General features: G+C 41.5%; 1 protein-coding gene across 4 annotated transcripts in view; it reads right to left on the bottom strand.

Annotated features, from left to right (window-relative positions):
* PCDH7 (protocadherin 7) overlaps positions 1-24,027 on the bottom strand; it is a 410,123-nt gene that overhangs the window by 212,328 nt on the left and 173,768 nt on the right. The window contains exon 2 of one of the 4 annotated variants that reach the window (XM_083630147.1): positions 9,979-10,195. The exons of 1 other annotated variant lie outside the window; for it this stretch is intronic. In XM_083630147.1, the coding sequence (XP_083486273.1) occupies positions 9,979-10,195 (217 nt within the window). The remainder of the gene's footprint in view (positions 1-9,978; positions 10,196-24,027) is intronic. 2 more of the 4 variants (XM_083630148.1, XM_083630149.1) reach the window with 2 other exon arrangements.

The following is a 24,027-nucleotide window of genomic DNA, read 5'->3' as shown; positions in this document are numbered from 1 at the left end:
GGTCATGCCCATCTACCTGCTCACACGCAGGTGGAGGAAGCTCCAGACCAGGTGTGACAGGAAGCCCCCCAGGCTGGAGTAACACTCCCTTACATGTCCACTCCGGGCAAACAGGAAGTGTTGTACTAGATTGCTTATGTTACATCCCACAAATTCATGGCACCAGAGTTAATCCAACACTTCTGCCACTGCAAGCCACACCAAGCGCCTTGCCCCTTCCGGTAAATGAGAGTAAAGCACCGTATTGGGAAGCCAGAAGAACAATCACACAGCCCCACCTGCATTGCCCTGCCAGCCACTGTGGAGGGCTACTGGTTCTCCTTCCCTGCTTTTAGACCTCTGGGTGCTCATACTCCATTTCAAAACAGGCGTATCATTCCTTGTACCTTAATCATATTTAAAGCCTGCCTTTTGTCTTTTGCGGGTGTCATGCGTCCTTTATTTTAATTTCCTTTTAAGCAAAATGTCCAACTGTTTGGTCAAGCACACCTCTAATTACCCGTTCGCCTGGAACGCCAGAATTAACTTTCAGAGTTAATTCAAGCTCATAGCTTCAATTTCCTTTGGCTTTTCCTCCTCCAAATTACTCATTCTTCTCTCTGAAACCAAGGGTTACCTAATCTCTTTTCAAAGGGGATTTATAGCCATAACTCCCTCTAAATTAGAACAGAGTCCTAACGGCTAAGCTTGTGAATCTTGGGGGGGAAATCTATGCTAAAACTTATTTAATTATCGAGCAGGATACTTCACTGCCCTCACAATAGTTCACTCCCTTTTACTTCTTCCCTTCTATCAAGTTAACCCCAAAAATGCAGACCAAAAAAAAAAAGCCTTTAGGACTGGTTTTCCTGGAATTTCCAACATGCGTGTAAAGACTTGAAACAGAACTCACACAGAACAGATGAACTTTTGCACCACCTCTGGCATGTTCCATTTAACAATTTATTGAGGACAAAAGCCACAAGCCTTGGACAGCTGCCCAGCTCATAAAGGTGAGGTCTGCCTAACATATACTCAGTCAAGGGAACTGTGATAAAGAATGGATTGCAATTGCACAAATATTTAGGTATGGAGTGCCAATTCCCTGAAAGAATGTTTGAACTTTAAAATACTCTGTCGATATGTATTTCCCTCTGCAGCACATCCAAATATGTTTGATTTACACAAATAGCAATCAAAAGGTATATGTGCAGGAGTTACAACAACCTAAACAGTGTGCAGACCCACCCAGCAGTTTTGCTCCATTGTGCAGATCCAAGAAACACTCACATCAACAGAAGGGAGATCTCCCTGAAGGTTTGCAACTATTCCATTCCAGGGAAGGCAAGGGGCAGCCTAGTATGTATAAGTGTCCTAATATGCTTCTTGAAGCATACAAGGGGCTCTGAAATCAAGGCACAAGTGGAAATACAAATTGTAACAATACAATACAAATTGTAACAAGCTGCAGAGGAGTAGCTTGCTGACTCTAGTCACTGCGGCACTAGTCACAAATTGGACACCTTTGAGATAATTTAAGTATATTTGAGTCTCACTTCTTGGTGACTGTGAAAGCAATTGGCTTCAGCAGTACTCTTATGGGGAGGCAACAAAGTTGTCTTGTCCAGACCTTGGGAGAGAACTGTCATTTGCTATCTGCATAGCGATACAATCTCCCTTTTGTTATCCAGTTCTTCTGTTTGTATTTCATTTTTCCTTCCTTCAACATAACCTCAATGGGCAATTAGGAAAGCCAAATTTTAAGGAGGACAAATCTATCCAATAGCTAAATTGAACATCCAGCTTCAAAGGCAGTATATCTCTGATTATCAACTACTTCCAATTATCAGCTCCCTTCGATTTTCATCTTCATGCCTTGTTGTGAACTTCTGAAGTCATCTGTCTGGACACTGAATGCTGGTCTTTTCATTTGATCCAGCCCAGCAATCTTTATGCTATTCTTTTGCAGCTAAAATCTCAGCTAGTGGAGTCCCTAGACGGTTCAGAAATGAAATCCTACCAAACCAAGCATAGTCACAAAAACTAGCCCCCTCAGAATAACAAGGCTATTTTTAAGAGATGATTTCTAAGACAGAAAGAAAACGGGCTAAAATTATACAGCACGTGTCACCACCAAGCATTTTCCAAAAATAAAACAAAATAACTTAGGTGTGCAAATCTGGTGTTTGGTTAAGTTTGCATAACACCTAACAAAGTGGGGCCTCAGTCTTGACTAGTCATAATTAGTACAACAATTATAAGAAGGCACATTTCCCATCTGTACTCTGAACTGCTGTGCTGGAATTTACACTCCAGTGTAACTATAACATGAGTCACAACAAGATCTACAAGTCCTGCTACAGGCAGCATTAGCAAGCTTGTAAAAGTAGGTGTTTGGCATGCCACAGCTAGTAGGATGCAGAGGCTTAAAAAGGCAGATTTAAGATCTTCAGAATTTTAAAGGGGCAGAGACACCTCTAAAACAGTTGAAAAACTGTATCACTTCACACTGTATGCTCTCATGCTCATTCTGCACATAACCTCCTTGTCCCAGATACCCAAATTCCTATACCTCAAGATGGAAGCTTAACACTAATAACAAAGATACGTACATAAACACACAAGAGGACTTAATACATATTAATAGCATTAGCTTTTTATTAAAGGCTGTGGTCTGAATGCAGACCCTATTTTCCAGGGACAGTCCCAGATTTACAGAAGCTGTCCTGGTTTCTGATTTAACCCCAGAATGTGACGCTTTTCCGTAGGACGTCCCGATTGTCATTGGAGAAATGTTGGAGGGTATGGCGTTATGCTACCCTGGAGTAACGGAGATAAGTAACTATAAAACCTTTAGAAGGCAGTTGAAGGGAATTTTTTATGCTTAATGTTTTATTATGTTTTTTATATATGTTGGACCAGCTCAGAGTGGCTGGGGCAACCCAGTCAGATGGGTGGGGTGTCAATAATAAAATTGTTGTTGTTGTGTTACTGAACAGGACATCACAAGATTCATCAGAGAAATGTTAGAGGGTATGTTCATGACTAATTTTAGACAGAGGTGCCACCCTATGACTCCTATTGTGTGATATAACTAATATTTACCCAATGATGTTGGACAATTTAAAGGAACAGTAAGCATAGTCTCATGGGACAGGTATCGCTACACATCATTTAAACATCTTCATCCTGATGCATATTTGTTGTTGTTGTTTAGTCGTTTAGTCGTGTCCAACTCTTCGTGACCCCATGGACCAGAGCATGCCAGGCACTTCTGTCTTCCACTGTCTCCCGCAGTTTGGTCAGACTCATGTTTGTAGCTTCAAGAACACTGTCCAACCATCTCGTCCTCTGTCGTCCCCTTCTCCTGATGCATATGGTAATGTTTAAAAGTGCATATGTTTATGTTAAAAGTAATGGCTAGTCTTAGGTGCACTCATTGAACAAGACCAAACAAGCAAGGGATTTGTGCATTCAGGAGATTCACATTGTACAGTGTCCTGGGACTTTACCATTGTCAAATAAATGTTGGACTTCATTACTTGAAGACCCATGGAAAGCTAGAGGAGAAATATTCTAAGCAAGCCTTCTCCCTAAAGTGTTTTTTGTGCAGGAAGGTTTTTCTTAGATGTGTGTGAAAGTAAGGAGTATTATTCCACATGTATTCTGTGCAGTCCCAAGATGGCTGAGCCACTTGATTCTGCTGAATATATAGAATGAGATTCCTATATAGAAGGCAGAGACACGTCAGAGGATAGGAGAGATATGAAGAAGTTACTATTAAATCTTCAAAATTTGGGAATAACCAGGTCTGGTCAGACTGCTGCACATTCATGATGAGATGATAAATTTTCCCCTGCTCCCTAGCTGTGATGTTTCTGAAGTTATACAGAAGCAATGGATACAATCTAGCAAGATGTTCTCATGCACAACCACCTTTGAAAGAATGGGAGTTGAGCCTGAGCACAGTAGAGCTCTTGTGAAGTTCCCATGCACTTCAAAAAAGTGCCATAAACCTACAATCGGTTTCTTTGTTGACTCAAGTCTCTAATGTAGCATGCATGCAAAAATTTGAAGAAGAAGAAAAAGCTTTTAAAAATCTGAATTTTTCTAGATGTTGTGCTTTTTGGTGTTCATGGCAACTTCCATTTCAATGGCCCAGGTTAACATCCAATTGTGTTTTCTTGCAAGTGTTTAGTGGGTCTGGACATTGGAGTCCTCATCAAATGAATCTGGTGAGTACGCTGTGAACCAGCTTTGTGATAATGACATCCCCATTTTAAGGAGCTCAAGGACCTCCCCTTAGTGACATGGAAAAAGGACCTTGTTTTCAATTTTATGCACAGCTTGCACTGAAAATGCAGTGGGGGGAATGAGACAGCTTTAGCTTATTGCACGGGAAATGATCTAAAATCTAGTTTAAATGCATCCATATCAATCATTAAGAAAAAGCCATGGAACAGTGGTTGAAGGAAAGCTGTGAATATCTGGAGTCATAACTATTAGGAGTGCAGACAGGGTTTCTTAAGAAAAGAAAAAGAAAAAGAAAAAGAAAGGTAGATTCCACGGGGGAGAAGGTAAGGAAGCTGAATGAAACACTCAGTGCAGTCCCTGATTAAAAGCGAGTCATGCAAGATGCTACCCCAGAGCAGCTACAGATCACCTAGGTTCCAATTAAATGGGACAAATGAATGGCTGACAAGTTTCAGATCCCATGCTTTTGATGTCAGAATAATCCATTAAACACAAGAGATGAAACTATGTAGAATGTATGCAGTACAGATCTACTCCAGAAGCTGATGGGGCAGGGTTAAAAGCTGGAATTGAAGCGTGGGGAAAAATCGGGAGGGGGGGGGACCTCACTCAAATGTCAAATGTAACATTTACAGACTAGCAAAAGTGCATTGCCTCTTGTTCTGTCATTACCTACAGGCGAGTGCCAACAAGAGTTACTGGAGGCAGATGACATGCCGCTACTGAAAAGTCAAGTCTAGACAGTGACAGCAGAAGAACCGTTTGGTATGGCATAGTTTTCATCACAATGTCACCCACTTTCTGGAGGGCTCAAGTTAATCTTTCATACCTACAGGGAAGCTCCTCTTGCCCTCACTTCAGCTGTGCATCACTAGTGATCCCAATGAGGAGATGTGTCTCCATCTCCATTAAGGAAAGCATCCATCAAGATGAACGGGGCTTGGGTGTGCATTGTTATGTGGATACATATTGATTGCATAGGTGGAAAAGACTTGTTGAATTGTGAGATTTGTTTTATTTTATATTTTTTTAAAACCCTCCTAATCCAAACACTTTATGCCATTCCACACATGGCATTTTCCTACATGAATATTGCTTCTGTTAAAAAAAAATATATATGAAACAAAACGGCCTCTGCAATGACGCAAATGAAATACATAAACATGTACCTCGAGCTGTTTACCAAAATGGAAAGCTGCTACATATTAATTTATTCATTGCCTAGCAATTTGAAACAAAGAGTCAAACCATAAGAAAGAGAAGATGTATTTGAGTACTGATGGCATATATATATATATATATATATATATATATATATATATACACACACACACACACACACATATATATATATATACACATATACATACATACATATATATATATATATATATATACACACACACACACACACACACACACACACACACATATATATATATATATATATGTGTGTGTGTGTGTGTGTGTGTGTGTGTGTGTGTGTGTGTATATAATGCTTTCATCCAGAAAGTGCTGAAGTGGAGGCTAAATTAGACATCAAGCTAATTTTGTTCGGAATATCTTCATGCTACCTTTCTATGGCCTGGGCCACTGGTGTATAACAGAAGATTCTTTAGCAGCTGAGGTTGATCACACAACTGATCAGCTCCTAGACTGTCTCTAACTACTAATGCACAGAGGTTGGCTCTCTTTCTCTCCAGTACATTTTCAATAGCTGGGATAGGTTCTCTGGGATTTTTGCATTCTAGCCGATTGCCAGGTTTGCAACTATGCTCAGACCAGCCCCATTTCCCCACTCCTGTTTACCATGTGTATTATAATCATCATTATCTTCAGTGAACTTAATTGCAATTATACTCTGCATATTATGTTCCTTGCTCAAAAACGGATCTAACCAATATAACGCAGATCTAAATCATTGTTGCTCTTTTCTTCATCTGCAATCATTTTAACAGCAAAACAGCTTGCACATCCTGTTGCTGCCTTTCTGTGGACCAACAACAGCATTTATAACCCTACTGTCAGTTTGGGACAAATGTGCCATTTTCATGTTGGGAGAGCATAAAATTGTGGATACTGGTATACTCCCAGCCTTTAAAATACCCCTTCCTTCAGGTATAAAAGCCAGAGCATGATGTAGCATTTCTGCTGCACTACTATTATTTTCAATAATTATTATTATTTCTCTAACCACTGCTCTTTGTGTAAAAAATAATAATAAAAATGTCTTGAAGCAATAGTTCTAGCACTACCTCTTTGCTTGGTTTGGGTTTAACATTAAACTTTGCAACAATGACTTTGCAAACCAATTAATCTCATAGCCCAAAGCCTTAAAAACTAGCTAGGTGCCATCACAAGCTCTACTGCTGGTAACATCTAAGGAGAGCAGGAATCAACGCAGCTTCCGTGCATTTCGGAGCATTGAGATCATGTATATCTGTGTCTAGTTCACTAGTTCTACACACTGAGTGACCACTGTTGCAACCACTAAGGCTGCAATTCTGTGTGCACTTACCAGAAGTAACTCTCAAGGAGTTCAGCAGGACATATTTCCATCTGAGCATGCAATAAGTATAAGACACAGAAAGGAAGTGTTAAGCCAAGGCCTCCAGTGACCAGCCTTTGGTGCCTTAACTCCTGGGCCACCAGCATTCTAAGCCATCAGCCAGATTCTATAGACAATGACACCTAATCTAGGCACTGGCGGAGGAAGAGGTGTGCGGGGGGAGTGCACGGCCCCTGGCAGCAAGATCCCGGCGGGGTGCCATCGCAGCTGCCCCCCGCCTGCACTGGGCACCATGCCCCTACAGAGCATGAATCTCCACCACTGCTTCTAGGCTGAGTGCTGATCTCCCAAACCAATGGAGAGGCACCAGGCCTTATGCAGACCTTTGTTTTATGCCAGTCAATAAAACTGAGCAACTGATCACATCACATGACACTAGACCCATATCTGGCTTCCAGCTGCTTTGTGACTACATCTTCTGCTCTGGCCATCAGTTCCTGCCTGCCTGATCCAGTATCTGAATTCCATCTCATTCAGAATCACATCACTGGTCTCTGGCCCTTGTGACCACTGCATTACTTGTCTCATGTCAGACCAAAGAAATTTTGTCCATGGTATGATTATTTTCCACCTAGTCATTTTGACACTCTGGCACCCAATTTGCAAAATTTAACAATTCCAAAATGCAGACGCGCTTTCCCTTTCACAAGATTGAATATGCTACCTTTGGCTGTACTTGAGGGTCGATTTCAAAAAACTCCACTGGAAAAATGGTTTTGTTCCTGTGGAGAGGGCAGTGGCTCGTGTGCTTCTGGCTTGCACTCTTTATAAAGATTTGAGGAGTGAGGTCATTACCCTTCTATTATTGTCCATGCCAAGTCACTCAACCATTGCTACTATGTCATTTCTTTTAGCAGAACAAGATGATCAAGCAACAGCAAAAACTGCAAGGGTTTTAGCGGGGGCAATTCGAATAAAATCTATTATTTGATTATTGATGTAAACCCCCAAAATGTATTTTCTATAGTTAAGCTTTTACCTCTATCTTCAGTACATTTTATTTTATTTTATTGCCATGGCTAGTGGCTGGTGCAAATAAAGATTCTTCTGATTCTGATTATATGGTGACCTGTCAGAAGCAAGGTCAAGATCAGACTACAGCCAAATGCACTAAACTCTTACTTAAAAAAAGAAGAGAAAAGCTATGAGAGATAAAAAGAAAGAAGAAGAGGATCTTGGGGAAGGGGCACAGCTCAGTGGAAACATATTTCTTTAAATGCAGACAATCCCAGGTTCAGTTCCTGGCATCTTCAGATATGGCTGGAAATGTTCCCTCACTAAAATTCTGGCAAGCCACTGTGAGTCAACGTTGACCTCAATGGGCTGTATGTTCCAATGGTGTTACTTGGTATAAACCAATTTTTTCACTCCTGATTTCCTCCATATTTGTGCGGTGAAAAGGTAACTGCAACAAATGTTCTTGAAATACAACATGTATCAATTTAATTTTCAGTTTAATGGGAGGCCTTCAAACATGGCTGTTTCTCTTTAGCACCACAACAAAATCATCTTTGTTCCGTCCTTGAAAAAATGGCACCTCGGTGCTCGACTCTTTGTAAAACAAATGGCGCAATCAGAACCTGCAAAGTTATGTGGTGTCCCTAATGCTTATACTTATATATATTATTATTATACTTTTTTCAGAAGTATAATGGAAAAAACCTCCCCCCGAATCACAGAAAATGTTCTGCTTTTGTTGTCTTGATATTTCTATTTTAAGGGAAACAAAACCATGAGAACAATTAATTATTTGCTGATATAAAATCTCCAAAGGAAAGTAAAACAAATACTTTGACGGAATCAGTGATTCCGTCATATATATGGTTCCAAACAAATCTGATACACCATTCCACTCATGCTCTTACATCTATACAAATGTCATCTAGACATGCATTGTTTCACATGGTACCATTAGCTTGTACTCTGGTCTTCAATAACCTACTCTGTGGGTAGAACTATGAAATCAATATAATTGACTTCAAAAGATTTCAGATCTAGGCAAATAAAAGCATGGGACAATGGATTGTTAAGACCTATTCAAGACACACTGAAAAAAAATAACTGGGAACTGTTGCTATTATATTGCTATTTTCTTCATACTACACACCAATAATGAAACATTCTGGGGGGAAATACTGAAGTCATTTAGTAGTGTGGAAACTAAATACATTGCTGCAAACACATTGAAATATTTTTTTACCCTTGGTAACAATAAACCCACACAACTTTTTCTTCTTTTAATAATCTGTCCCTCTGTTGGAATTTGGGATTACAGAATACCATTATGGAAAAAATGGAAATCAAAAATTCTGATACAAAAGGGAGACTAAGCAAGTTGCTCTCATTGCTATCTCCAGCCACCAGCTATTAACCGGTGAGTAAGCACAGAAATGGAGCCGAAGATTCAATATTGTTTGCCATGGAAGAGTTGATGTTTTTGGTACTTTGCCTTCCATAGCGGACAACAATATATGGCCACACACACAAACACACACACTCCTTTGTATCGCAGCCTTTCTTACAATTCCCACCTCCCAATGCTGCAGCCTCCGCCCCTTGCTATGAGCAGAATGTAGGAAGTAAGCAACATACACTATATTTTGAAAACCCTGTGCATGCAAGCAGGGAAGAGACAACAATCTAAAAGGAAAGTTGAATTTCTATTTTCTACTAGCTAATGCTGAACATATACAGTTCCTGGATAATAATAAAAGGCGCACAACTAAAAAGAAATTATGTCTACATATTATTTTAAAAAAATAAGAATTTAAATAGGTTTCATCGGCTATGTGCTGATATTTTTAGATGTATTTATTTAACTGTGTCATTAATACTGTTTAAATATGCTTTATATTTGCATGTTTCTCTCCCCTCCCCCATCTTAATCAACCTTGTCGGGTCAATATTAGGAGCATGATCCAATCAAAACTTAAGCACATTCACGTCCCAGTGATTTCCGTTAAAGGTTCAGTGCCAATGTTTACATATCATCCCATTGAAATGGGCCTTAAAAGTGCCTAAAATTTGGCTGGATCCAGCCCTAAATTTATGCTTCATCACCTTTGCATTATGATGATGATGATTCCTCCCACTGACCTCTTGACAAATCTACTTCATGTTGGACTCACTAGTGTAAATCGAGCATGTGTTGTGTGGGGTGTTGTGTATGCCCCTACCATTTTCCATATGCTCTGCCTCACCAACACTGCCATCCGGCGTAGTCCTTTCGTAGTTGTCCTCTGGGAGTGGAAGGGCACCCAGCCGCGGCCCTGAAGAACTCTTACTGCTTGGTGTTTCTGACTCCTCCAGACCGCTGTCATAGCAACTCTGCAATGACCCTTGATGTGGGTCCTGAGGCTGACTCACAACTGAAAACGTCACTCTACGAAATGGCTGCAAAAGAAAAGATTCTGAATGTCACTTGAAAGGTAGGGTCTCCGAGAAAGCCATTCTTAACCAAGCAAAACAAAAAACATCAGGCAAAACACAGTAGACTCCCCCATACCTAAATGCTGGTTCAACAACTACAGTTCGTAACTGATGCCTTGATAACTATGAAGCTTCAGTGAACTTCTGGTAGGCTGAGTGCTTTGAATGTCCCTGGGGCATGTACCCTACCTGCAGACATTTTAGAGCAGGCATAGGCAACCTTCGGCCCTCCAGATGTTTTGGTCTACAGATGTTTTTTCTTGGTTAAGAATGGCTTTCTCAGAGACCCTACCTTTAGGCATAGGCAACCTTCGGCCCTCCAGATGTTTTGGCTTACAACTCCCATGTTTCCTAGCTAACAGGACCAGTTGTCAGGGATGATGGGAATTGTAGTCCAAAACATCTGGAGGGCCGAAGGTTGCCTATGCCTAAAGGTAGTGTCTCCGAGAAAGCCATTCTTAACTAAGCAAAAAAAAAAAAAAATTTTTTTTTAATCAGGCAAAACACAGTAGACTCCCCCATACCTAAATGCTGGTTCAACAACTACACTTTGTAACTGGTGCCATGATAACTATGAAGCTTCAGTGGACTTCTGGAAGGCTGAGTGCTTTGAATGTCCCTGGGGCATGTAAAGGTGGCTGTACCCTACCTTGCAGACATTTTAGAAGTTACTGAATACACCAGCTGTTCTCAGAGTGTGCGTTGGATGTGCCAAGGGTAATTGGCGGGAACTTGGGTTTCCTGTACACTTGAGTGTTAAGCAGTCAAAGGTTAGTGGCTGAGTGTGCAAACTTTGTGTGAAAAGCGCTACATTAAAAGTGTTGAGAAGGAAGGAATGAAAGTTCAGTGTGTGGGGTTAGATCTGTGAGGACCCGTCCCCCAGGCATGTCGTCACTTGATATTGCAGTCAAGTAATGAACATGCATGCAATGAAACCAGCCACATGGACAACTGCCAGTAGATGTGCAACTCCTCAAACAATGCCCATCATTACTCATGGTCAACATATTGCAACTTTCCCTAACCCTGCTCCTCTTTGTTGGCTGACAGTAACTGAGATGGAGGAACTCACAAAGTGATTGAGGATTTCTAAACATTATGAGGAAGAAACAAAACAAAAAAATTCCTTCCAGTAGCACCTTAAAGACCAACTAAGTTTGTTATTGGTATGAGCTTTCGTGTGCATGCACACTTCTTCAGATACCTGGTGATGTTGATAACCATGGTGATACCATTTTTAGCTGTATCCCCATGGGGGCTGCAATGGCTGCCAGAAAAGGAGAGAGTGTGGTGGGTGAATTCCTAGACATGTACTTTCACCGGTGGGGCTCACACCCAAACCTTTGCTGCATTAGGACTCCTCTGTTAGGGACCAAAATGAATGCTGTGAGCTAAAAGTGAGTTTCTTATGACCTTAGGTGATGTACACAGCTGAGTGCTGCCTGGTAATCAGCATTTTTGGTTGAGAGGAGTTCCCTACCAGGACAGACTTTGCTCGTGTGCTCAAGACATCGATTCCATAGAACGTATTTTGTTGCACTGTGCAAAATATGAGCAAACCAGGGCTGAACTGATATTACCCTTGCTGGTACCTTTCCCGGGAAAATCAGAGGCTCACTATATCAGGTTCCTATTGGAAGAGCGGACAAATGCTAGAACATTAGCAGTGGCCAAGTTTTTATCAGTGGTTACAAGAACCAATGATCCCTATATTCTGAACGAAATGCTTGTTTAACCTGGAGGTAGGCTGTATGAATTGTGTATTGCTTTGTGACGATTTGTTGGGTCTCTGGACCGTAATAAAGGTTGATGATGATTTTTGGCACCTGGGTTATACTTGTGGAGAATCATGAGCTTATGGTGGGTCACTGTGCATGCCATGACGGGGAGCCATTTTGGAATCCCTCCTCTGGCTGAAAACAAATGCCTTGGAATGCAAGATGTGTGTGTTCAATCCTACCACAATTTAAAATTGCACATCTGTCTCCACCTGAAAGGGCAGCTACAGGGGAAGGTCTCTGCAAAGCTGCAGGTTGTCCTATATTAAGGCAACTCAGGTGCAGAATTCTTCTGAATGACTTTGGCCACAGACGAGTTTAGCATGAAACTTTCATGCTGTCTGGCATAAAGCTCTTCTGAGGAAAGACCACAACAATGTAAGATTTTATAGAGTCCATAAATGTTACAGTATAGTGTGGCTACCAGTAACACTAACACACACACACACACACACACACACACACACACACACACACACGTTTTAAAGATCAATGGCTGTGGTTTTGAGAACTAGACCATGTAAGCGATATATAACAGAAGGGGGGAGAGAAAAGAAAACAGTTCAGTCACTCCACTCCTTTGCCATAAAATTTAATGCTGAGAGATTGGATGTTTTGCCAGCTGACTTAATAAAGGCTTCAAACTACGGCCGCCACAATCGACACCACACGCTTCCACTCGGATTGAGCATCCATTGGTTCTTATAATTACAGACTTGTGTTATTTCAAAATTCAAATAGCTGACGCTGTTAAAAGTGTATTCAGTGAACTCTGACACCCAAGGGCATTCCTGGAAATGGGAAGGGTAGGGATGGTGCGAGAATCCTGGCAATTAATCCTGTCAGCATTTCGTGGATGCTGAAGAGAAACTGAGGGAAAGAACCCAGTGATCGTTTTCTTCCTCTTCCACAGTGATATTATTTTGCACAAGGTTTATTCATATTTTTCAGGAGCAGTGTGTGTTGCCCTGCCTGAAACCCTTGTCTTCCTCACACACATTTCACTGCTCATATGAGAAGGCAACTGCCATGAATGAAACTGGTGGCTGAAATTTATGTTTTGAAGTGGTTCAGGCCAAGGGTCCATGTGGCCTTGCATTCTGTTATCAGCAAGAGCCAACTAGATTGCTTTTAAAGCAGAGGTGAGAAATCCCTGGAGCTCCAGATGTCATTGGACACCAACTCCCAACAGATCCAGCCAGCAAAAATACACAACATCCTAACAGACAGAAACAACAAACCCTCCATGAAGCCATCACCTATAATTCTGTGATTCTATGTCCTACTTCTCTCTTCCTGTTTGTCCCTAGCATCATCAATTTATGTAAGTTACTTAGAGACTTTTTCAGTTTGTGTTAACCAGCCAACAAGTTAAATAAATAAATGATCGCAGTATGCTGCTTATGAATATGCAGATTCCATTGAATTGACCATCCCCCCATGAATGTGCCTCATTCTATTCAGAGACTTTCCAGATGGCATTTTATCCGTGACTAAAATTGGGGACACACCTCACTGTACCCTGAAAAAGTATAATTCTTTTTTATGTTATGGGTGTGTGTTTTTTTATCACCTTCCAGAATAATGAAGAGGTCTTCAGAAAGCAAAATCAATAGTGCCTTCTGAAGTCTCATACTTCCTTCAGTCCTATCAGCCTGACCAATAGTGATGCTTCAGGGATTTCCCTCCACACTCATTGGCTCTAGCACAGGCTGCATCAGAAAATCCCAGCAGGCCATTCTTTCTTTCCTTCTCTATTTTGAATGTTTGTTGTAAGCCATTTGGGGCACAGCTGATTGTGGGAAAGCAGCATATAAGTAAAACCAAGCAGTAAAGGTAAAGGGACCCCTGACCATTAGGTCCAGTCGTGGCCGACTCTGGGGTTGCGGCGCTCATCTCGTTTTATTGGCCGAGGGAGCCAGCGTACAGCTTCCAGGTCAAGTGGCCAGCATGACTAAGCCGCTTCTGGCGAACCAGAGCAGCGCACGGAAACGCTGTTTACCTTCCCGCTAGAGTGGTACCTATTTATCTACTTGCACTTTGATGTGCTTTTGAACTGCTAGGTTGGCAGGAGCTGGGTCTGAGCAATGGGAGCTCACCTCGTCGCGGGGATTTGAACTGCCAACCTTCTTATTGGCAAGTCCTAGGCTCTGTGGTTTAACCCACAACACAAGCAAGCAACAAACCCTTCCTCTGAATGTCAAGACAGTACATCAGCAAAAAGATGGTCAGTGTTAGGGTTTCAGGGGCATGTTGCTTTGAGATGAAGGCAGCAACATAATAACTAACATTTTTCAGTACAGTGGTACCTCTGGTTACGAACTTAATTCGTTCCAGAGGTCTGTTCTTAACCTGAAACTGTTCTTAACCTGAGGTACTACTTTAGCTAATGGAGCCTCCCGCTGCTGCCAGCGCATGATTTCTGTTCTCATCCTGAGATAAAGTTCTTAACCCAAGGTACTACTTCCGGGTTAGCGGAGTCTGTAACCCGAGGTGTTTGTAACCCGAGATGTTTGTAACCCAAGGTACCACTGTACATGTGCCAGCCTCCTCTCATAGCACACTAGTAAACTCCAGTTCCTAATGTGGAAAAATCAGTGTTTTACATATTACACAATCCTATTCCATGTCTACTCAGGTGTAAGCCCCACTGAGTTCAGTGGGACTTTCACCTATTATTCTTCCATACTTATTTTACGTCTCTGTTTCTCTGGCATCGTTTCCTGATTCTGGCTTATTTTTAAACAATTGTTCCCCCTCTCTCTCTCTCTCTCTCTCTCTCACACACACACACACACACACACACACACACAGAGCATAGTGGTATTTTGGATGTATATTTCAGTTTGATGAGCAGATATATTGTATATTCACATAAATCTCACTGGGGTGAAAAAACCACTGCATTATTAACGATGTGCAGCAGTTGCCATCCAGGCCCGTGAAAGGAAGCACACAAAGAAAGGTCTTTGCACATCCATATTGAGCATGGTCTCATTCATAAAACATGTCTACCCACATTAGAGGTAGAACTTACTGCCAGCAGCCTTTCAACATGAGGTTTGACTGTACCACTTTGCAAAGGAATTTTATGACATGTATGAATCTTTTTTTCAGGGATTCTCTGACTTGCCTAGTCCCAAGTCATCTAGGGCTTTATACACACTTAGATTGCATAGCACTCTATGCAGCCAAAGAACAGCCAAGTTTTTTAATATGCCGGGTGGCACTGTGGGTTAAACCACAGAGCCTAGGCCTTGCCGATCAGAAGGTTGACGGTTCGAATCCCCGCGACGGGGTGAGCTCCCGTTGTTCGGTCCCTGCTCCTGCCAACCTAGCAGTTCGAAAGCACGTCAAAGTGCAAGTAGATAAATAGGTACCGCTCCGGCGGGAAGGTAAACAGCGTTTCCGTGCACTGCTCTGGTTCGCCAGAAGCGGCTTAGTCATGCTGGCCACATGACCCGGAAGTTGTATGGCGGCTCCCTCGGCCAATAAAGCAAGATGAGTGCCGCAACCCCAGAGTCGGTCACGACTGGACCTAATGGTCAGGAGTCCCTTTACCTTTACCTTTCCCGTTGGAAATGGACTTGTATGTCTAAGATTGTTCGGACCATGCTCCTTCCAATGTGTGATGCAAAAAGGCAACGGGAATCTTGCCCCCTCCTTTTCAGAGGGCGAAATGTTGATTTGCTACTGAGCTTTGAATGAATCAATATCAACATGCCTCCCATTTCTAATTAAATCAGTTTGAATATGGTTGAAGGTCTCAGTGGTGCTCCAGCCCCATGGAGAAAGAAATGAGGTGTGGCTCCTGCTGCTCAAACAGAAAATTCTCACATCCCACTGGAGGTATAACACTTCCAAAGAAGGAGAAAGACCATGAATTGCTTTTTATGCTTGGCTAATTCATGGAAAAGAAAACTCTCAGCATAGTTACGTAATTCACATTAAAAAAAAAAGTTCGAAACAAGTAAATTCCATGAAGCTTTGTTAGTCTCTTTACATTGTCAGGACTCACAGGCTATTTCTAGTGCTCCAACACGGCTGCTGCTACATTTATCTCTTCATTTTATTTCCATGTAAGCTGACCTGCTGACTGACTTGATTACAGTGGAGAGAAGATATTTTTGTTTTGGAAAAAATATATATATGCAGGCATATTATTCCCCCAGGTCATCTCAAGTTGCTAATAACAATCCAAAACATGGCCCAGAGATAATATGAACCAGAGAGCAACTCAGTTTCAAGGGGAAAGGGAGAAGGGACGGGGGAAGTCAATTGGATTACTGTTCTTTTCGTGGACATGGCACTTTGCAGAAGAAGGTGGGGGGAGGCAAGAGAGTTACTAGTCCTGATTACTTTCCATCTACGGTTTGATGGGAGGGTTGAAGTAAGACAACAACCAAGGGAAGCAAGGGATGGATGCAACCAGGGTAAGATCCAGAGCATACATTTAAAGCACACTTTCACACCACTTCAAGTCACAAACTGTTGACTCCCGGCCTTACAGATGTACAATTCCAAGCCCTCTTAGCTAACTACAGTTCCTAAGATACTCTGTGGCTATTAAAGTGATATAAGAGCACTTTAAACGTATGGCATGACATTTTCTTCAACTGGGAAAGGAGATGCAGAGGTTAAGTCAAAGCCTTCACACAAGAGATGGAACTTGAGGTAAGGTTTGAAGAGAGAGGGTCATACATGGGGTATTCTGGTAAAGTGGGCAGCAAAAGATAAAGGGTAGACCCAGTAGGACCCACACAGAAGAAAGACAATGGGACCCCCAAAATGCAGCAGGGCTGGCTGCTGCCCACATTTTCATAATACACATTGCCAGGGGTTCCCCTGTAAAACTAAGAAGATCGGAATCAAATATTTCCTAACTGCATCTCTTCATAGGCCCACTAAAGATATTGGGAGACTTTTGAGGAATTGAGGGCAGCAAAGCCATAAGACCAAACAAAATGTGGTCAGGGACCCAGGAGCCTGGAGAAGATAGGTGGGCTGAAAAAGAAGCCATTATTTTAGGAAGAATGAAGCAATAACAAAGTGACAGAATGTCAAAAGGGATAATGCAATGTTACAAGTTTGTGGGTGCCAGGCCTAGCAATCATTAAATAAGCCAAGCTAACCAAAGTGTGGAAGTCAACTAAGTGTTACTCAGAGTATTAATGAATAACAGAATTTCTGAGTACTCAGAAATTAATGAACATGGCACCAGTTTTTAACTGTTTTTATCAATAATGTTAATGTTTTAGTTGATTTTTTTTGTAAACTGTGTAGAGGTTTTCTAACAATCAAGTGATATTTATTTTATTTTATTTAACACAATTTATATAAGTTGGGTCTATTAATTGCAAAGCGTCTGCACTGAGTAAAGCAAAGCAAAGTAACACCAAAAATGTTATTACATTTCTATATCTGAAGAATGCTCCCCCCCTTCTCATTATTTCGCATTATGAATCACACAAGAGAGGGGGAAAAAATATTTCCCACAGATCCATTGCAGAAGACTACACAGAACACGTTGAATGAATGTGCTGTAATGTATTCTCTAACAAACAAACAGAAGTGCTAATAATTTGAACAGTTGGAAGGTGAGATTTCCTCTTATTGTAAAAGCTGTAGCTGCCCTGATCGAAATAAGATAGTTGGAGGGAAACAAAGGCTTGCCCCAACGTTGTTGCTGAGTTTTTAAGTCACAACTGGGCACATTAGAGTGTGTGACACCATTAAGTGGAACTTTCAACAACACAAATAAAACATAACCTGATATTAAGCACATGCTCTGGGGAGATACAAAGATATTAGATAGGTGTCTTGGCTTGACAGAAAAGTGATCAAGAACGGTAGTATATGACACAATGTGACCCACGGCACTGAACAGCCACAATCAATCCAGAATGTGAGAATGACTTGAAAAATCTGCAGTCTCAGTCACTGCAGGGTAGTGTACCAGATAAGGAAGTAGCAAGGGGAAATTAATTTTCCAAATCTCTAAAATGAAGACAAAGAATGCAAGCTAAGTGTATAGCGAAGAAGCTGATGATTTGGCCAATGAAATGGAAATTATTTCAAAAAAATTCTACCAGGAGATGGGTGTGTGTGCCAGATACCTATAGGGTAATCTAAATAGTTCTGATTTGGGGGGACTTATTCATTCATTTATTCTGTTAGTTAGTTAGTATACCGGCCTTCATCCACAGATCTCAGGGTGGGTAACAGCACAGAAACACATTTGATTCCAGGGATGCTGATCCCATTCATGTAAACTTCAGGCTAAGCTGTACGGAGGGTAGGACTCAAACCAATGGCTTCAAGTTACAAGACAGGAGATTCCAACTAAACATACAGATATACTTTCTGACAGTAAGAGTTGTTCAAGAGCGGAACGGTCCCTCAGGGGGTTGTGGACTCTCATTGGAGGTTTTTAAGCAGATGTTGGATGGCCACCTGTAATGGATGCTTTAGCTGAGATTCCTGCATTACAGGGGGTTGGACTAGATGACCCTTGGGGTCCCTTCCAACTCTACAATTCTATGACCAACATAGCTGGGGAACATGATTGTGGGGTATGTTTTCTGAGCAGGTTTTGTGATATGTAAGCGAAGTTGCCCCTGGAGAAGAGGCACTTGTTCTTTCAAAGGACATTTCCGTTTTACTCATATATAGTGTTAGCAGGAATTGAGCTAGTTGCTTATGCAGAAGATTCCACATAACTTCTGTGCACATATGGATACCAGACACTCATTGGACAGACCAGTAATGTGGCCCTTCTTTCAACATCCTCTTCTCCCCTTTCCCTCCCCAGTTGGTGGTAAGTGAGTAGGAAAAGTGTCACCCAATTGCTCCACTCCATGCAATTCCAATACTCATACTCATACTGCAGTGGTATGCAAGCCTGGTACAGAAAAACACCTTCATATCAGTGTAAATGGGGCTTTCAGGACCTGGAGTGTAGTGTTTTACATCTTGCAACATGTGTGAGTTGGATTAAGGGAAGTGTTATGAGTGCCCGACAGCAGTGCTTTTTTTCTAAAAGAAAATGTTTAAGGGTACTCTCATTTTCCTACTCATATTGAAATACTGCCCCTCAACGAGGCCTAACTTAGATTCACAAAATGTTTAGGGGTATGCGTACCCCTGCGTCTCCCCCCCAGAAAAAAAGCACTGCCTGAGAGTGCTAAGAAAAGCAGGGAGTAGATAGATACATCTTCTCAGGCATCTGGTCTTGGGGGCAGTGAGCATGCACACAGACAAATGTGGATGACAGAAGGCTTAGTTACTTGTTTTATTTTAAAAATAATAATAATACCAAATGGTATCATAATTGGTTGTAACAACAGGATTACTGCAGACTAAAACTACTTACAGTGGTGCCTCAGGTTACATACACTTCAGGTTACAGACTCCGCTAACTCAGAAATAGTACCTCAGGTTAAGAACTTTGCTTCAGGATAAGAACAGAAATCGTGCTTTGGTGGCACAGCGGCAGCAGGAGGCCCCATTAGCTAAAGTGGTGCTTCAAGTTAAGAACAGTTTCAGGTTAAGAACGGGCCTCCGGAATGAATTAAGTACTTAACCCAAGGTAGCACTGTACTGTAAACTTGATGTGCATTGACAAAGCAAGATACATTACTGAGATTGCAAGATAAGTTCTCCTGCACTTCCATGGTTGCCCTCTTGCTGCTAGAACAGCTGAGCAAGGCAGGGTGGACACAGTGAGTGACCAACCAAGCTGAATGCACCCTAAATTACCTGGCATTGCTTCCTTCCTGGAAGCAACACCACAGAGGCCATGGCACAGGGATGGTGTGCTCTCTTCAGCTGGGTAGGTCATAAATTGGGCAGGGCTGATGTAATTACTCCTGGTCAGCAGTGGCACACAGATGCACAGTAGTTAATACTAAGCTCAAGGAGTGTGCCAAGAAGGAATGAGCTGAGACTTGAGAATGAGGAAAGAAGATAGAAAGAAAGAGCTCCCTCTCACATCTCCTCCTCCCCCCTTTGCCCTTTTGAACGTGGTTGGTTGAATTTAAATTTTGCTTTGCTTGTAGTCTCCTTAAAAATGTCTGTATTATATTGGAGCGGGGCATTTTTGCAGCAGTGTTCCAAAAATGTGCAGTTGGATCCTCTGGAAGCCTGTAGAAATTGCACTCTGTTTCCAGAGGGCTTAGTGGGGTCATAACACAACTTTGTTTGTTTCCCCCCCATGCTGGCCATTTTGTTCACATTGGTAAACTTTACTGTGTTTTAAATATTTAATTTTACAACAATAGATTTTATTCTTATAAGCCACCCAGCGGACCTAGTGAGCAGAAAACACGGGATGTAATTAATCATCCCTTTGCCTATATAAATTTACACAGCATTAACATTAGCTAATAATTGCCATCTTAAGATGCCAATTGATCCCAGTGTCAGCTCTCCAGATGGTCTGGAGGTAATAGGGGATGGGGAGCATTTATGCGTCTGATATAAATCACCACTTTCATTTGGAGAGCGAGGGAGGTGGAGTGTTGAAATGCCAATACATTTCTTCCATTTGCTCATTTACGGGACTGTTAAAAAAAATATGGAGTTCTGCTAGCAGAAAACACCAGAGGGCTATGATGAACCAAAACCAGGATCTCTTCCCAGCCAGGCTGACCTACTTTGAAGAACAGCCAAGTGCCCTAGCAAACCTCAATCCAGCTCTCCTTCACAGCATAGTTGGCAAGAGAGAGCTATCAGAGAGAACAAAGGAGCCCAGATGTTATTTAAAGCCAGGTCTTTATTCTTCTGAATATTTGGGTCAAGTCATGCATTTTACTGTCCAAACAGGTGAAACTTATCTATTCTCTCTTCTAATAAAAGGAATACCAAGCCAGGTAGGAATGTTTAGCTACGACATGGGGAGAGCAGTAACACTGACCTGCAATGATTGATATCGTTTCTTCTCTGAATTTAGCAGCTACCAAGGTATATCTGTCCACCCCCTCCACTAAAAGCATATTGGGGTTCCCTCTTCTCCCTTTGCTGGTCTAAGGAATTATTTGACCCAAAATTAACACACATAATGTTCAACTCACTAAAGCTGTTCCTCGGAATTTAAATGAGTAGGACGTTAATACCAGCAAAAGCCTTTCCCAGTGAATGATGTGCATGTTAATTGCTATTTTGCAGCTTTTATTACAGCCCTAGAGTGATTGCAGATCGGGAAAAGTTGAACTCTGCATTGCACATCTTTTCGAAGGAGCAGAGCTCCTCAGTCTAATGTGTTATAAATTTCTCATGCCTCATGGAGTAAGGTCACGATTAAAGAAACAGACCTCAATGTTAATATATTTGCTATCTGAACTACCACAGATAACAACTTCTGCAGTTCTGGTTATGGTCAAATGTAATTGCTAGTAAATCCTGCTGTTGGAACTGAAATATGTATGTCAACGTAAAAGTTTAAATCATAAGATAATAGAAGCATTCATTATTGGAAACAAAAAAACATGGATGACTCAGTGAGGTGGTTATAATCATTGTCTGGAGACAGGCATTTTTAAATTTATTTTTAGTTTATTTTTTTGGAGAGAAATTAAAGGTATGGTGATAAACTATGTTTATCCATAGTTTGCATTTCTTTGATCCAACTGAAGTTTCTCTAATCAGGTACTTCACCACTACAAAAAACTGTTTGACCAAATAATGAGAGAATGAAAAATACGTGTAGACACTGTAGATGATAGTGACCTCACCTTTCTAGAAGAACTAATCTGTGTCTTCATCCACAATGTTCTGAGAGTGGGCTGAAGGCACCTGATGTAGTTAAACCCATGAAACTAAGCAATTCTGACCCTCTTTGCTGCTGAAATGGAAAATCAGCAGAGAATGCTATGAGAGCAGCTCTGAATTATTTTGCAGCAACAAACCTGCTGAAGCAATAAGGCAAGTGAATGCCAACATTTAATACACAATGCACCAAACTCTCCAATACCACCCCTTGTTCTGGCTGGAGAACAAGAGAATGTGAAGTAAGGGGATGGATTGCTACTCAGACCAGGGGAATTCTAGCCAGTAGCAATCACCCTGTTGTCCCTGATCCATTCCAACCTTCCTCACATTCTCTCCAGATGAATTAGGGCTTTTATGCAACCATGTCTGGCACATAACAGTGCTATGCACCCAAAATTTCCTAGTGATAATCCTGGGTGACTAACATTTATCGCAACAGTTAACGTAAATCCAAGAAGCATGTTAAAATAGCTCAGAGAAGTGATCCACAGTAGGAAAACTAAAAGCAGGTGCCCTGAAGTGCCAATTAAAATACCTGCCATATTCAACTTTCTGAGAGACCTACGCCATTTTGAACATCAGTATAAGGTGCATCTCTAAACTCTGGGCCATAGCAATGAAAAGCCTGTTAAATAAGTTGATTGTTATATTGCTTTTATATCTCCAATGTAATTCACATATATTAGCATTTTCCAGTTCTTCTCATCAGTGCTATCGTACTAGAAAAAGAAGTGCCGGAACTCACCATGAACATTTCCCTTGTTTTCGTTGAATGCCAATGGCACCCACCTGAGAGGTGCCAAAACGGATTTCCTCCTGAAAGAATGCCCTGCTTACAATAACCACGTGGGGCAAGCCAGGGAATATGCCGAGAGAGAGAATGTAGGCTTGCCCAATGCCACTTTTGTGGGCTTATGTCAGAGGTGAATTTTCAACATGGGATTTCCTGATTCATAGTTCAGATTTCTAGCCAGAAATCAAGGCCAGCTCTCCACAACTTCTATTGCAAAAATAAGACTGAGCAGGCTGTTGAAAGAGCCTTAAAATATACAGATGCTTATATAGAAAGAGGTGGTCTATGATGAATGAGATTCTGAACAAGGTGCTACACACCAACTAATACAATCTTGTTTGTTATTTCAGTTAGGCCCTGTGTCCCTGGATTAGCTCCTTTATCATATGAATTCAATTCCCCATCACTGCAACAAAGCTTATCACTTGACAGCCTCCCGCTTCACTAGTTTGAGCTTAAACTCCTGGAGGGTGAGAGGAATGGCAATTGGTGGGGCCATCTCCCCACTCCCCCCCCCCTCAATGTGTTTATTTAATCCGCCGCAGAACTCCAGAAAAAGGCTAAGAAGGTTATAGCGCTGTTGAACATTTTTCTGGAAAGTCTGGTTTCAACACAGAATAATCACCCTAGTATAACTCCTGTATCTAAAGCAAAAACCAGAAGAGGAAGTAGACTAATTGGAGCCACCTCGTTATGAATGGTTTAGAAAATCGCTGCACCTCCTGGTGCCTTTATATTATTTATGGTTCTGTCCTTTGAGCCACTTCCTCAATCTTCACACAATCATTATTACTAACTTGTTCAAAAATCCAATACAGTTCACAACCATGTTCATCTTGGCCTTTGCTGCAAAAAGGCTGGATGGGTAAGTGTGTTTGAGATCTAAGTAATTCACAGAAGAATCATTGCCAGCATTTTCTTGGTCAGCTACTGAAAGAAATCTAGCCTTGGAAGGCTCACACAGTAGCTCTAAATTGCCTGCTGTTTGAACGATAATAGAAAAGCTTCATTAGCCCTCTTTGCAGTAACCCAACTCAGATCTTGCAATTGCTTTTCATGACTCTGGTTTTTCAAAGTGGGCTTCTTTTGTCTCTTTTTTTCCTAGTGAAATATAATGTATTCTGACTCTCAGATTATCTGGGAACCCTCCTGCCTAAGGATGCATAATGAATACCGGTACTTAGGGAATTTCACTAGGGCTATCATACCTCTGTTTCCAGAAATTTCCTTTGATGTGTCCAACATCTGAAATTCACTTCAGATTTTTGCATTAGACAAAGTTTGGGTGGAACGCCATGAAGACAGTCACAGATTACTATACAAGAGAGTATTGCCGCCCCCAGTGCCAACTGCTCCAATGCTGTATGCTTCCCAAGATAATAAATAAAGGGTTTTGTCACTACTAAATCTCCAAATCTCCAGTGCTTGAACTTCAGCTGTTGTTTCCTATGTACGCA

The sequence above is a fragment of the Podarcis filfolensis genome, assembly GCF_964270895.1.
Source record: "Podarcis filfolensis genome assembly, chromosome: 9".
Classification (NCBI taxonomy): Eukaryota; Metazoa; Chordata; class Lepidosauria; order Squamata; family Lacertidae; genus Podarcis; species Podarcis filfolensis.
Note: the sequence above shows the minus strand (reverse complement) of the source record. Positions and strands in the feature narration are given on the sequence as shown.